Genomic DNA, 13,837 nt, shown 5'->3' with positions numbered 1-13,837 from the left:
GTAATAAACTTCCCTCGGTCCCGTGGAGCATCAAGAAGACGTCCACTTAATTGCGCCGTCGGGCCTGCATTTAGGAGGAACTACAGGTTGTGAGGAATAACATAAATTGCCACATTTCCAAATTCATCGTGACATTTAGCCATGCCGTTATTGTATCGAGGTTGGTGACCATTAGAAGAGAAAGCGCAAAATCAGTAACTGATACGCTTGCGTGGTCGCCATCTTGAGGCGGTAACCGTCTTCTGCTTAGGGTGCCTGTTTGGAACTTAAAGTTGGTAAACAAAATAAAAAACAAATGCCACAAACATGTGCAGCATTTGGGTGCTCCAACCGGAGGAATGACACAAGTAAGTGTCGTGGTATAACCTTTCACAAGTAAGTGGTCATTTTGGTTTGTGTACTTTCCAAAAATGTTGTTTTAACATCCTACTGCTGCACCAATACTTAAGAATCAATTCATAGAAGGCCTTTAGTGCAAACTTACCTGGAAATTAAACAAAGTTACCAGTTTGACTACTCATTCAGCCATAATGGATGCATGCATATATTTATCACAGGTTTCCCAAGGATCCAGTCAGAAGAAAGGACTGGACTATTGCCATGAGGCGCAAGGACTTTCAACCTAACAACACAACAGTACTCTGCAGCAGCCACTTCACTACAGATGATTTTGACCGAACTGGACAAACTATTCGTTTGAAGGATTGTGTCAGTCCTTCGGTCTTTACATCCACCCGAGAACATCTGAAAAAAGTGTGTGCTTGTTTTATATTTAAAGCTGCTGCGTTATTTTTCTGAAAAGATGAGTGCATTATTTGGGCTGCACCAAGGAGCCAAAGTCTCTTTTCATAATGAACCTGGAATGGGAAATAACCTCACTTGTTGGCTATGTCTTGTTTATTTGAAAATGTTTTGTGTATTTGTTAATTCTCCTCTTGTTTATTCATCACAGGTGCCTCATAAAGCCAGACTGACCAGGACCTCCATGAAAGCTGCTGAAGAGCGTGTTGTTCCGGTAGTGGTTCCTGGAGTGACACGCACCACTCCATTAACCGCTGTTAAGTGTATCCCGGTAAATATTGCAATGTACAACAGCGTTGTGTTGTTTTGTGTTGTAGCATCACATCGACAAGAAGGGAAAGGAATTTTAAAATGAACTATTTTACAGGATCACCACTATGCACTTGACCACATTCAAGTAAAATCCAAAGTCATCAAGGCTCAAAAGAGGATAGATGAACTGGAAAAGCAGCTTAGAAATGCGAAGGATCGCGAGAGAAGGTTGAAACTCACCGTGAAGTCACTGATTTCAAACCAGATCGAGTAGAGGGCCCCTATGACTCCATCCATCGGGTAAGACTTAAACATACACAACTGACTTCCATTGTGGTCATTTGTTTATCCATCACATAACTTTACATATTTCTTCATCTTTACAATTCAGATTGAATGGCATCTTGGTCTTCCTGTTGTCTGGTGAGATCAGTCCTTGGGTTTCTTCAGCAAACGGCAGGCTAACGATGTTACATCCCCAACATGGACGACACACACCCGGAGGACCCTCACCCGTCCTAATGTAATCTCATGAGCCATCGAAACGCCCCCTCAACACAAAGACGTCTAACGGAGCGATGGCCACTGCTCCCTCCCTTCGGAGGAGTGGGGGGTATGACTGGGTTTAACGTCTAGAAGGTCAATGAGTGGCCGAATAGATGGGGGGGAGGTATCGGTTCTGCATCAGCAGCCTATCAGTGCAGTTTATCCATTGGTTGGTAAGTGGGATGGTTCAGTCTGACAAACATTTGAAGGATATTCAAACTTGGACAATATAGAGGAACCATTGCTTCATCAGACGGTTATTTTCATTACCAAGAGGAATTGGTCTTGTCTGGAATGGAAGGTCCAATACAGTAGATGCTGTGTCCAAACCATGTATCCTTTGGGACATTAAAAATGTCTTAATTGTCTTTTAATAGTACGCGTTTTCTTTTTTAAGTAGAAGCTCTCTGTCAATCAGGATCAAAATGTTTGTTTATTTTTGTCTTCACTTTGAGACTTCAGTGATATGCAGCTGTTTGAGCTGATTTAAAGTTGATTTTGCAATTTACAAAAACGTAATTGTAAATGTATAATAACTGGCCAATAGAGATGAGATATGCTTAAGTTCAATATATGCTAGAGGACTCCGATGGAATAAATGGGAACTTCTGACATGTTTTTACTATTCACACCTGTAGCATTCATAAATATCTCTTATTCATGTCCATGAGTGTTCAGGCATTCTTTATTGAAAGAATAATAAAATATGCTTATCATTTTATGAGAAGAAAGTAATGATTTGGTGGCCAACTCATCACTTCTGGGTGTAAAGACCAGAGGGCAAACTTAAAGGTTCTGTGTTCACAATGTCAGTGATAAATAGAACTGCAATGTTGCAATAACACCTGTGATAAACAAGCATGATGGATTCCCTGAACTAATCAAGGAAGAGATGTCCTGATTGGTCAGAATGGAGCCGGATGAGGAACAGATATTTCAGAGCATTTCAATCACTTACAGTGGATGAATGGCTATGACATCTCACTTTTTTTATACTGAAAACCTAGCTCCAAAATCAGACCTAGAGCACCTCTTTATTAATTAGTTATTGAGTCATTTGTAAAGTCAGTTTCTGCCATCAACAACTGTCTGCTTTCTTTTTATTGATAAAAAAGTGGTTATGCTTGTAGAAAACAAAATAGAAAATACCTGTATTTCTTTAGACCCTTTTAGCTCCCCCTAAAATCAATGCTACACAGCAATGTAAAATATAGGCTTTATATAAAATTAAAAATGATTCAACTTGAAAGTAGTATAGAATATTGCATTGTATACAATTACTAATAAGAGTTGTGCTTTGTTTTTGCCATACATTTCGAAGATGTATTTAACGTTTACGAGGAGGCATCTTTTATGTTGGATCAAATGAGGGAAATAAAACATTTTGAGGGCACGTGATGGGCCCTGTAACATGTGAATGCCATGATTAGTCTACAAATCTGATGAATAAGACATAGTGGTAGTACGGTGTGCATGTAAACATAATGAAAGGAATAGTGCTTGACTCAACTGCTCTCACGTAGAGATTCTAACACCTCAGGGTCAAGGCCCAAATCATCATGGCTGAGGAGGAAATGCAGCTTGGCTGCTGTGGCATTTTCCTTTTTACGAGAACGCCAAGTTTGCAACATGCGAAAAGCTCGCATCTTTTGGGTGTTATTTTCCACTTCAATCGCATCCAACTTCTCGCTGCTAATATCCAGCACCATTATTCCAACTTCCTTCCAGGTGCGTGACATCGCACCAGCCACCTTCAGCAGCTGTTTCGGTGTCACTATTTCAGAGACTGTGCATGAAAACGGGGAAGAAGACAGTCAGTGGGAAATATGGGGATGATTTTGACTGGACATGAATATAAGTGCAATCACCCACCACCACTCATGCATGGTTGATTTGTAGATCTTGATTCTTCTGCTGAATCTTCAGTGGTCCTCCTTGATGCTTCTTCTATAGCAAAAATAGATTACACTCAATGAAAGTACATACTGTATGTAACCTACATGTAACAACACATATAAACATTTATACCTGGATCTGGGTTCACCAGGATAGACAGTCTTGGGAAGTTCTCTTGAAAGGTATCTTCCTTCAGCAGTTCCAGCAGTCCGTGTGAGGCCTTAGGCCCGCCGTCGTATATCAGATCCAGTAGAGTTGTCACCTTCTCAGTTGAAATCTGTTGGGCTCTGACCTTCTTGTACCCATTTTCTGTCACAAGCTTGCGAGAGTATGCATGCTGCAGAAGTAATTCGGGATCAGCACTCAAGATGTCAATCAACTTTGGTTTCAAGCACCTCAGCAGCTGATGGTTTGATGTTTCTGATTCTTTATCCATGCCAGAATGTTACTCTGGCATCTGAAATGTAGAAACGTAAAATGTTTTACTTTGTTGGTAGCAATTTAAGACACATGTCATGGTATAAATCTGTTCAACATTGTATGCAACAGCTAATGTTATACAAATGATGGTTCATGTGTATTTCCGGATCTAATAACTTTTTTGGGGTAGTGGCAACTTGTGGAAAGTTGGTCAAATTAACCATTTTAATATTAATTTATCAAAAATGTACTGGACTGATTCAGCACAGTCCATCCAAATGACCATCCACAGTCCCATCACATTGTCTTGTGTTTAGTAGGTCTAATAGCATATTTACTGTTCTTGCTAACTGTTACGTTATATACATTAACGTATTAACAGTAACTTGAATTAACGAGCCAGGTTTATTGTCTAAGATGACAGCTGAAAAACTTGAGAGTAAAATTAACAAACAAGAATGACAAATACTCAGAACACCTCAACGCAGTTACTGCATTATGCTGCTACAGCATTGCTTGCTGACAATTACTGTATTAGCATTTAATGAAAATTTAAAAATAACTATATAAACTTTCAGAGAAAAAACTAACGCAAAGCTGAAGGTGCTCTCGATTCGAGGCTAGTGATGTGCGACCAGTAAACAAGTTGTTTATTTCAAATAGGTTTTTAATGGCCAACTGGTTACCTCTGGTACTTTCTCCTGATAAATGTAGGGTTAGGTCTCTTTAGATAAAAGTGTCTGCTAAATGCCCTGAATGTCAATAGTATTGTGACATGTTTCTTGATCGAAAACAGTGCATTGTAATTTGTAATATTTTATGAGTTATGCTATATATCCCTCAGTATAGGATTCAATCTGGCCCGATGGGTTTTTACCCAAAAAATCTTTGCGAGAACGGTTCTGAGTGGGACAAAAACCCATTCTGGCAGGATTGATTCTGATACTGGGGGACATCATGTGAGCTGGTCAATATGTGTGAACATTGGGTGGCCCAAAGTGAATACAGGCTCTAAATTATGCTGGGAACCTTCTCATTGAGACCCGAGGTTCATCGGTAAAGTGTGAACATGTAATGAAGGAGGTGGCTTCCCTAGATTTTCCGGCTATTCCGGCTTTTCATCTGTATTAGAACATGAAACGGGCTGGAATGAATCCCATACTAGGGGATATATGGCATAACACAGAACAGATTACAAAGGACAATATTTTATCAATAACCATTACAGGTTAACATTGGTAAACAATTTGCCATTAAAAAAAACTAGGTAAAAAACTACGAAATAACACCAACAACAAAATAAAGCCATTGCTTTCGAGCCATTGAGGAAATGTTACACATACAGAGACCAGAGCTCTGTGCGCCACGCATATTGGAAACAAAGTAAAAGTAAATGATGACTTCAATGTAAACTCATATTGTGAGTCTCTATATTGATGTATATTGCCCTATATTCTCTATCAATATAGTTATAGTTTTAGCTTACTCAAATCAATCCAAGGGCAGAACAACTTGGTCATAAGATGTGCTCTAAGATAGGTGGCCTATCACATTAATAAAGCACGTAGTAAACATTATCCATTAATAAAAGCAAGTGGAGACTAACAAACTGTGTGCCCTCATCTTCATTCAAATTAGGTTGAAATGCGTTTTAGTATTTTTTGATCGTTGCTCTTACTAATGTTGTTGATCCAGGGACAAACGATGTATCTTCTTTAGGTTTCAGTTTCGAACCAGGGCAGAGTATGCTCTTCTTCGCGGAGGATACATCTTAGACGTATACTGCCACATAGTGGAGAAATTGGTTATTATTTTAGTTCCACATTGTGCAACTGTGACACCTTGTGGCATTATTTATAAAAAAAGGATTGTTAAAAGATACATTTATTAAGCGACTAAAATGTTTCGACTGACACATTTGTTTGAGGCAAAGAAAACAAATTTGCTCTTAACAATTAATAATACAAAGTGTGTGTACTTTAAAAAATTCTCTGTTATTACAAAGTTGTATTACCAATTCCAGCCTAAAGGCAGTAGGCTTATACTTTTGTTTTGTGTTGTTATGCAATGTCTACCAAGAAATAAGACAAGAGAATAGTTACATTTCCAGAACATTCAATGATGTGATGATATCTAACTCTTCCACAACATTGAATGCTGTTCCTGGTAATGCGGTGAGTGAGATGCTTCACATACTCAACCTGGAGACAAACATTGCTCCCGATAGTCAATTCAACATTGAGTCATTTAAACAGCTCATCTGTAAAATGAACCTCTGTGCCCAGAGGGCCCCCTCATCCTCCCAACAAGAACATACCCAGGCTGATGAAAGATGGGGTTCATGCAGGAATGCTGTAAACACCAGAATGAATATTTGATCATTTGGTTTGAGTTCAAACAGAGCCATCGCATGCATACCAAATAGCAGATCTCCCTGTGTGTGCGACGTGTGTGTGCATGCGCTCCTTCTGCATGTGTGTACATGCATGAGTATTGGTGCGCAGGCTTCACATTACAAAATATTCACACATCGTGTCTAAGTGAAGTGGTTTCTTTCAGGGAGGGGCTATACGTCTGATACCAGCTAACCAGTATCAAAGACTGCTCTTACAACATGGCAGACACGGCCTGTTTACACTGATGCCATCTATGGGAAATTATAAATCAATAGCTTTTGTAGGATGGATATTTGCTTTGAGTGAAAGGAAAAGCCTCTTGAGTCTGTTTTATCCATAATAACAGTAGATGCTCTGAGGCACTGCGTGTTCTGTCTCTGTCTATGACTATCTCTCTCTCTCTCTCGCTCAATCTCTGTCTCTCCCCTCTCTCTCTCTCTCTCTCTGGCTCTCTCTCTCCATCCCTTTCCCCCTCTCTTCTTTAATGTGTGCTATTGCTTTGCGATTAAAACAATAGAAGAGCCATGAGACGTACGTTAACGTGTACACCTTATTTGAATTTGAAAGACTGAATCATCAAATAAAGCTTGTACTCTCAGTAAGGCATACTGATTACCTATAACGAAGATGTACAGTAACATACTATCTAGACTGTTAAACAGAATGATGCACATGACGGTTCTTCAGCACATGACGGTTCTTCACGGGACTGATTCAAGTCACCAAATCGAACTAAAGTGTTTACATACATTTATTATTTGAATGATTGCTTTAATCTGATTAAGATCTTTTAATTAGGGTTTATGCAAATGTAATAAGTGAATCCGACTAGTCACGGAGCTCCTTGGGGAGCCAGCTGGTTCATGGAGTGTTGAAGTGTATGACCAAGTTGTTGTTATGATCTAAAGCTACGATCTGGCTTTTTAACCACATACCTTTGGACACACTTGGAAAATTGGGATCTTGGACCTGAACTGTGATATGACAGCTGTTGTAAGATTGACATATAAAGCATGTGTTCACCCTAAACCACCAAATGGGGTGAATACAAGTGTGGGTGTTTGTGTGTGTGTTTGCTTATGTTACAATGCATTATTATTTTATAGATCATTTATTTACACATATCTATATATATATATATATATGTATATATATATATATATATATATATATATATATATATATATATATATATATATATATATATATATATATATATATATATATATATATATATATATATATATATTAGGTATATATGTATATATACACACATCATGCCTGAGTGACTCTGACATTCTGTTTGTTAAGCATCCATTATATATGAAAGAACGTAACTGAGGAGTGGCAATGGGACCCGAACAGACAAAGAGCCTCGAGAGGACTGAGTGAGAGGGAGAGAGAGAGAGAGAGAGAGAGAGAGAGAGAGAGAGAGAGAGAGAGAGAGAGAGAGAGAGAGAGAGAGAGAGAGAGAGAGAGTAAGTGAATGAGTAGAGAGCGAGAGAAAAGAGAATATATGGGGTTAGGCAGTAGAGTGAAAGACATAATGACAAAGAGAGCATAGAGCGAGAGAGAGACACTTGAAAGACCGAGTGGTGAGGGGAGACCCGTTGGGTTCGTTACCTGGTTGGTAACAGGGAGGGCAGGGAGGTCGGCCACCGGCTGTAGCTTATCAGCCTGGCAGAGCATACCTGCTACAGGGTCTCCCCAATGTGCGTGTGGCTGGGGCTTTGTGAATGTCCAAGCGGAAATGCCAAGGGTTATTAACTTTTGAACATGTTTACTTTTGAGGACAGCTTATGCATGTATATTCACATGTATCATCACATTTTTATGATGTCAATCGGAGGATGTTACCCAGACCAAAAGCACATTTTCTGTGATATTACACATTATAAAACATGCACACTTCTTTGTGCAAACTTTATGCACTGACAAACCATTTTTCTTACCAAAAAAGCTTTACATGGATTGTTTTCTATTCGATCCATATAAAAGGATACAAACACGACAGTAAGGTGTGTGGGTGAGGGTTGATGGATGCAAGGTGTGGTGGAGCAGTCATGGCATGCAGAGAGGGCACAAAGTCAGGGGAAGATGGACAACATGGTTGCCAAGAGAGAAGACTGTAGAGGAGCCATAGGTTACCCCTATCCCAGCCACTCATCATCCTCATCCTCATCATCATCATCATCATCATCATCATCATCATCATCATCATCCTCATCATTATCATCATGTCATCATCACGAGGGTTAGGTGTCATCTGATGTCAGGATTTGATAACCACTAGCATAGTTTGAGGTCATCAAACTATTTGTTGTACTGTGACTGAGAGAGAAAGAGGGTGAACTGGTCAGAGGCCACTGTGTCCGTTGTGGCTGAAGTTGGCCTCTAGAGGGAGATGTTCTCATGCATAAGTCAGTCTGATTTGATGGCTCTCACGAAACGATAGCTCTCACCCTCATTTATTAATCACAATTATGAATATGTATTACATATATGCATGTATATGTAATTCCAAATATTGTTCTTGCATTATCCAAACATATCAATGGTGTGTACTTGTTGATGATGCACATGATGCTATATAAATACGATTCATACACACACACACACACACACACACACACACACACACACACACACACACACACACACACACACACACACACACACACACACACACACAAACACACACACTTCATTCTATGTGTATACATCATAATTAGATTTCCTATTTTGGAGACATAATAATATCCACATAATATATATAAAACATATATAGGAGTATAAAGACAAAAAGCTTTCCTGTCTGACCTTGTCTCCAGGAAGCATATATTATATATATATATATATATATATATATATATATATATATATATATATATATGATATTAAGTATTAGACAGGGAACACATTGACGTAGCAATTTTGACAGACAGGCCCCACAAGGTGGAACAAAATGAGAAGCAAAAACATTTATCTTTGTCTCATATTGTTAAGGAATCCTTATTATAATGTCTGTTCTCTTTAGACAAATATAGACTCAGAAACAGCAACAGTAGCTATGATACTTTGAAAGTATATCTTACTTCCGGTTGAGTTGTTTTGGTGTCAAGCAAATTTCCTTGCTTCAGAGCTGTACGACTAATGCAGACAATCAGTAGCCAGCTCTGCAGCACTTGACTGAACGGTTCATTAAAAACACCTTCTAAACATCCTGACTGAACCCACTCTACATTGGTACAGGAGGAGGAGACGCCTTAGGATGTGCAGTATGTGACTGCCATCTTATTTTATTTTAACAGCATTCTGCACACTAACTAATTAAAGCAGAGGGGAATGATGGAATGAATCATGATTTGTTGTTGTTCTCTGGGATTTTAAGTGGTGGTGACATCCCTCACTCTTTTCCTGTCTATAGCTTAGCTTAGCTTAGCTTAGTGTGTGCGTGTGTGCATGTGTGTGTGTGTGTGTGTGTACATTCTCAATGATTGGTGATGGCAAAGATATGGCAGCAAATCAGTTGTCCCCCTCTATTTCTGGCCGTAGTGTGTTCTGTGCTCCGTTTGAAGGGAATACAGCACTGTGGTGTAAAGCAGACGGCGGCTCCGCTCCTCGTGATGTCCTGGGGATTGATGTGCTAGCCAATGAGTAGCCATCTCAGGTCGTTAAAATGCCCTAATTCAGCAAGGCTGGCACAGGATCTCTGTGTGAATGTGTGTTTGTGTGTGAGTGTGAGTGTGAATGTGTGTGTGTCCGATGTGTGAGTGTGTCTGTGCGCTGAACGGGGAAACCAGCGCTGTGGTTGGTGGACGACGATAACTGCACTCTAATTAAAAAGCCATTCATTGGAGGAAAAGGGCCAATTAAAGACCTAATATTTGATAAGGCTCTGGGTTCACACCGGGCTCGGCCCACCTGGGAAGAGTTTATTAATAGTTAATGGAGGCTGTAATTAATATTCAGGGAGGATTAACGCCCTGCTGAATATCATTCAGCCCACCGTAGGAGAGACAGAGAGAGAGCGGGAGAGAGGCACAGAGGTTGAAGGAGAGAGGGAGAGGGAGGGCGGCAGACAGAGAGATGGAGGATAAGATGGGGAAAGAACTTGTATGTGTGTGTGTGAGTGAGAGGCACTTGATTCAATAAGTGGAAGAAAGCGTGCGTGAGGCAGGAGAAGGGAACCAGGTAAGAGCTGTGTGTCTGGGTGTGTGTTGTGAAGGCGGGGCTGTTCCCCTAGTCGGTGTGATCACTCCTTGGGCGAAACTGGAAGGAAACTGTGGCAGAGATAATGGCATGCACGGGCCCTGTTTTACATGCTCTAAATATAGCCACCATGATGGTGCTTGTGGATTTGTAGCTGTGTGTCTCTGCATATTGATAATTACATTGGACTCTGGGCCTTGTGTATAAGTGTGTGTTTGTGTGTGTGGAGGGGGGTATTGTGTGGGTATTGAGCTGTAAGTACATGAGCTGGTTCTAACTCTCATGTTGTCTGAAAATTCTCTGTATACCAATGTATATATGGACAAATAGTATGTCTTTATGCATATTATTCAAACGTAAGATCTGTGCCGCTAATTGAATCCATACTCTACTTGTTGTTCTCCTTGTGCTGTGCTGCCTGACCTTCTGCACACCATACCCCACAGCCGATACCCACCCAAACCATGCCTTCTTCACCGGCTCTATTAGCTGAGAGCAACTGGGACACACAAACGCACGCACGCACGCACACACACACACACACACACACACACACACACACACACACACACACACACAGACAGACAGACAGACAGACAGACAGACAGACAGACAGACAGACAGACAGACACACACACACAAGCCACGTTTTAAGTCTGTTGGTGGCTAATGAGCCGTCTCTTTTAGGATGCAGGGTCATAGTTAGGACTAAAGGGTGTTGTGACTTAACATGGCAATGATGGAGACATATGGTGAGAGTGGGATAGTAAATTTGGTTGAAGGCGCTGTTAGCTATATTTATTTGTTTCGATTTTTAAAAGCTCTATGTTCTGACAGCCATCACTGACATAGCGTGACTGGTCGGTATCATAGGTCTCCTGGTCCCTCCGCACGGCAGTCAACAGAAAACACTTTCCCGTTTCCACTAGATCAAATTAGGAGAGGGAAGTCCACAAAGAGGGGGTCTTCACTGCTGGTTCACGGACAGTAAGCGACTTCAGGGCTGGCTGACGACTGCAGACCAGGCAACGTCACAGATTACAGCGTTCCCAGGAACGTTTGGGACTAAGGGAGCTGCCAACTAAACACACCAAGGGAAAAAAGGGTTTGAATAAATAAAGAAAGAAATTAAATCTGCCAGGAAAGAGAGACAGGAGTCACGAGGACCCTTGTTTATTTGGTGTCGTGAGGAGGAAGAAGAATATACCTAACTGCGAACGGACAGGAAGTTAGCCAAAACGGACAGGAAGTTAGCCAAAACGATGACAATACTTGCTTTGCCCTTTAAATCAGGAGTAAGTCACCAAAATTAATTGTATTAATGCCACACTGGCATAAATACAACTAGTAGAGTGCTGGTCACTATTATCCAGGGCCAGTCTATGGAATACAGCTAACATACATATGCGTACACACACACACACATGCACACACACTATCTCATGCATGGACTCCCAGGTTTGCGTTACAATAATGTTGACAAGGTACATTGTTGGGAATGAAGTGACATAATACTATGAATAATATATGACTATGTCTACCTGTATTATTGAACTGTGCAGCTAACGCAGAGCATGCCTTGGAGCTTGTACCAACATGAATATGCAATATTGGCCTGTGTGGATCTTCGGTGTCTGTACGTGTCTTCATGTGTTGACACACTGTTGTTGTTGTTGTGTTTACACCACACTATTCACCCTATTATTCATGTGTCTCTGAAATGAAAACAAGCAATTAACCAATCCACTGACTCCTTTCTCAGCCTCATCCTCTTCAGAAGCATTGGTCTATTTACCGCACGCGGCCGCTAAGCAGCATTTAGCTCCGTCACGAGGAGTTGCTGAGGGAAGACGACAGCACCGCAGTCAACGGCACAAACAACTGTAGTATTTTTATCCATAATAGATAAGAATGGGCTATCCTTTGTGTATGTGTGTGTGTGTGTGTGTGTGTGTGTGTGTGTGTGTGTGTGTGTGTGTGTGTGTGTATGTGTGTGTGTGTGTGTGTGTGGACGTCCGTGTGGCCGAGTGTGTGTGTGTGTGTGTGTGTGTGTGTGTGTGTGTGTGTGTGTGTGTGTACGTCCATGTGGCCGAGTGTGTGTGTGTGTGTGTGTGTGTTGGCATGTATGAATGATAGTAAATATTGGTAAATAAAACGCAGGCTTCATTTCTCCTGTCAGATCACAAATGAGTGTAACTCAGTAACTCTGATTTGTGTGTGTGTGTGTGTGTGTGTGTGTGTGTGTGTGTGTGTATAGCCATTAGGGCCATCATGTTCAGTAAATCAATCAGATACAGAAGACAGATCACTATTTAAAATATTCCCTCTTAAGCAGCGGTTCAGAAGCATGGGTGATAGAAGTCTGTGTGTGTGTGTGTGTGTGTGTGTGTGTGTGTGTGTGTGTGTGTGTGTGTGTGTGTGTGTGTGTGTGTGTGTGTTGTGGGTGTGTGTGTGTGTGTGTTTGCGTGATGGGGGTCATAAATGAAATAAAGTGAGAAAGGGAGATGGGGTGAGGAAACACGGGGAAATCAGATTGAAACAGCTGAGTGGCTCACCGATCAATACTAATAATAAGCACACATGGAGAAAGACTTCCTATTCCTCCCTCTCATCCTCCAATCTCCAGTCATTTACACACAGAGGGAGGGAGTGGGCAAAGATCGAGCTGTGCCTGCGTGTGTGGGCGTATGTGTGTGTGAGTGTGTGTGGTGGGTGGTCTCCATCTCATGTGTCGAAATCAGACGTGTGAAACCGGATGGAAAATTGTTGATCTGGACTCATTCTCTCTCTGTCTGTCTCTCTGTCCGTCTCTCCCCTCTGTCAACCCCCCCCCCCCCTCCTTTCAGTGTTTAATTAGAGGGCAGGGGGAACAGACGGCCATGTTTGAGGTGCCACTCAATCACAGTGGAAGTGTGCTCCCCCCCCCCCCCCCCCCATATGACTTTCATCTCCTGCCAGCACATCCTCACTGTGCCCATACAGCCAAATTTGATTTGATATTGTGTGTGTGTGTGTGTGTGTGTGAGTGCCTGTATGTACATGCCTGGGTTTGTGTGTGTGTATGTGTGTTTGTGTGTGTATGTGTGTATTTGTGTGTATGTGTGCGTGTGTGTGTGTGTACGTGTGTGTAAACACGTGGGTGGATAGAGTGCCATAAACTTTGATTGTTCTAAAAGCATCTCTCAATGAGAGGCTGGTGGAGGTGTTCGCCCTAATGGCTGCTATTTTGTGTTTCGCTAATGAAGTTACAGAGGAGATGAAAATGCTCTGAACTCGCCTTTGCCCCTGGATACGCCTCCGTAAGAGTGTGTGTG

The 13,837-nt window shown here is 41.3% G+C and overlaps 1 protein-coding gene and 1 long non-coding RNA gene across 2 annotated transcripts; one reads left to right on the top strand and one right to left on the bottom strand.

Moving 5' to 3' along the window:
• The first annotated feature begins 1 nt into the window (after position 1).
• Positions 2-2,217, top strand: LOC307079053 (THAP domain-containing protein 2-like). The gene is made up of 5 exons (XM_079741123.1): positions 2-375; positions 558-753; positions 953-1,072; positions 1,169-1,353; positions 1,445-2,217. The coding sequence occupies exons 1-4, from the start codon at positions 296-298 to the stop codon at positions 1,325-1,327; spliced, it is 555 nt and encodes a 184-aa protein (XP_079597249.1). The 5' UTR covers positions 2-295; the 3' UTR covers positions 1,328-1,353; positions 1,445-2,217.
• A 49-nt stretch (positions 2,218-2,266) lies between these two features.
• LOC307079054 lies at positions 2,267-5,666 on the bottom strand. Its single transcript, XR_013812023.1, has 4 exons — positions 5,594-5,666; positions 3,628-3,952; positions 3,472-3,546; positions 2,267-3,385 (listed from the first exon to the last, which is right to left on the bottom strand). It is a non-coding gene; the product is annotated as an uncharacterized lncRNA (long non-coding RNA).
• Between the last annotated feature and the right edge of the window lie 8,171 nt (positions 5,667-13,837).

This window comes from Pollachius pollachius, assembly GCF_949987615.1.
Source record: "Pollachius pollachius genome assembly, chromosome: 8".
NCBI classification, from domain to species: Eukaryota; Metazoa; Chordata; class Actinopteri; order Gadiformes; family Gadidae; genus Pollachius; species Pollachius pollachius.
This window is presented reverse-complemented; position numbering and strand designations above follow the sequence as displayed.

Excerpts from the sequence above, each read along its gene's own strand:
- LOC307079053 (XM_079741123.1), top strand. The coding sequence starts at position 296 with ATGCCACAAACATGTGCAGCATTTGGGTGCTCCAACCGGAGGAATGAC. Across the intron at positions 376-557 it reads CGTGGTATAACCTTTCACAA|GTTTCCCAAGGATCCAGTCA; the intron begins GTAAGTGGTCAT and ends TATTTATCACAG. Across the intron at positions 1,073-1,168 it reads CCGCTGTTAAGTGTATCCCG|GATCACCACTATGCACTTGA; the intron begins GTAAATATTGCA and ends ACTATTTTACAG.